Consider the following 1,911-nt stretch of genomic DNA (forward strand, 5'->3'; position numbering starts at 1 on the left):
GTTGGACTCAAAGAAATACAGAGTAGAAAAAGTATATATTAATAATAATGATAGTAAAACAACGAACAATATATTAAAGATACATTTATAGTATGTGTGTTGCAGCCTCTCTCTCTCTCTCTCTCCCCTCTCCCTCTCTCTCCCCCTCTCCCTCTCTCTCTGTGACAGGCGTCAAAATTACCACCAAGGGAGCGCGGATCAGCAGCTCTCTCCACGCAGCCACACCGCGGCTGCTGTCCGCGTTTCCGATGCGTAATAACCCTCAGGAAGACGCGTCTTTTCTCCAGAAGCAGGCAGAGGAGACATGACACCGGACACAGCGTCTCTGTGTCCCGGTGGCTCAAAGTAACCGGTGCCGCCGGTTTGAATCGACTTCACCTGAGGGGATTGTGTTTGGTCGCCAGACTCGTCGGTAGCTTTCTGCTCTGGGACGAAACCGAGGAGGAAGATGTGGATATTTCACGGTGCCAACAGTTCAGTGCGTCTTTCCTCCACTTGGACCCAGTGGTGCTTGCGTTACGCTGCGGTGTTGTGTTTGTTGTGTTCGCCCGTCAGGACGGATGACGCGTGTCCTTCCTCCTGCGTCTGTGCCAGAGACTCGGGGACGGTGACCTGCCGTGACGGGGAGGACACGGAGGTACCGTGGGACATACCGGAGTGGACGTCCACCCTGATCCTCCGGGGGAGGAACATCTCAACTTTACAGCGCGGTGCGTTCATGAGCAACGGCTCGGAGTTGGACATGACGACTCTCTCCCTGTCCTATAACGGGATACAGGCTATTGAGCCTTACGCCTTCCTGGGGCTCCCCCGGTTGCATTTGCTGGACCTGAGCCACAACCAGCTGGAGCTGATCTCATCCAGAGCTTTCCATGGATTACCTGATCTGCGCTCTCTTTACCTGAATAACTCTGTTTTACCTTCAGCCGCAGCGCAGCTCTCTGACGCGCTCGACACACAAACTTTGCAAAACCTGCACAGACTGGAGCTGGCGGGGAACAGACTGAGGTCTATACCAATGCTGAGGTTGGACATCTACAACATGCATGCCTTGGTGCTGGTGAATAACTCCATAGAGAGCATCGGCTGGGAAAACGTGACCAACATGTACCAGCAAACGCGCCTACGTGTCTACTTGGCATTGAACCCGTTCCGGTGCAACTGTGGACTGGAGGCGTTTTACTACTGGCTAAAGAACTCGTCCCAGTGTGCGGATTCAGGGCATCTCCTGTGCAGCGAGCCGGAGGCCAAGAGGGGGGTCCCCGTGGAGATGCTCCGGGAAGACGACATGGATTGTATGAACGAGAACCTCGAGGCGGTCTCCTACGTGTTCCTCGGGTTAGTGCTGGCTCTGATTGGGGTGGTGTTTCTCATGGTGCTCTATCTCAACCGTGGGGGCATCAAACGGTGGCTCAACAACATCAGAGACGCGTGCAGGGACCAGATGGAGGTCTACCATTACCGCTATGAGCAGGACTCAGACCCCAGACTGGCCAACGTAGCTGTTTAACACAATGAACCCGATGAAACATGAGTGAGGAGACGTGGAGTGTTTCAGGAGGGATGTCCAGCTGGGAAAAGTATTTCATACACAAAATACTGAGGTCATTCCCTGGCTGTGTCCTGTCACAAGCAAAAATCGATCGTTTTTAAAACCATTTTCATCATTCTCAGCAGCTGGAACATTAACTGTAAGTGGTGTCCCTCTCACTGTGGGATATTCACAGAGCCAAAGACAGTGAAATGACTATAAAGCTGTTTTCAGATATGAACTTCGCAGAATCGGTTCCTTGGGACTTTCTCTGGAGTTTGTCTTTCACACATGAACAACGCAGCAGGAGATTCTCCACTCAATTGTTTCGGTGAAGGGGGGTGCAGCAGGCAGAAGCAGGACGTAAAGTAGGCTATTCA

The 1,911-nt window shown here is 52.3% G+C and overlaps 1 protein-coding gene across 1 annotated transcript; it reads left to right on the forward strand.

The window, feature by feature from the left end:
- Positions 1–200: 200 nt before the first annotated feature.
- waif2 (Wnt-activated inhibitory factor 2) lies at positions 201–1,911 on the forward strand. Its single transcript, XM_034605623.1, has one exon. It carries the CDS (start codon positions 449–451, stop codon positions 1,508–1,510), a length of 1,062 nt encoding a protein of 353 aa, XP_034461514.1. The 5' UTR covers positions 201–448; the 3' UTR covers positions 1,511–1,911.

This window comes from Hippoglossus hippoglossus, chromosome 14 (assembly GCF_009819705.1).
Source record: "Hippoglossus hippoglossus isolate fHipHip1 chromosome 14, fHipHip1.pri, whole genome shotgun sequence".
NCBI lineage: Eukaryota > Metazoa > Chordata > Actinopteri > Pleuronectiformes > Pleuronectidae > Hippoglossus > Hippoglossus hippoglossus.

Bases quoted from the DNA above. Each gene is read 5' to 3' on its own strand.
- waif2 (XM_034605623.1), top strand. From the start codon at position 449: ATGTGGATATTTCACGGTGCCAACAGTTCAGTGCGTCTTTCCTCCACT.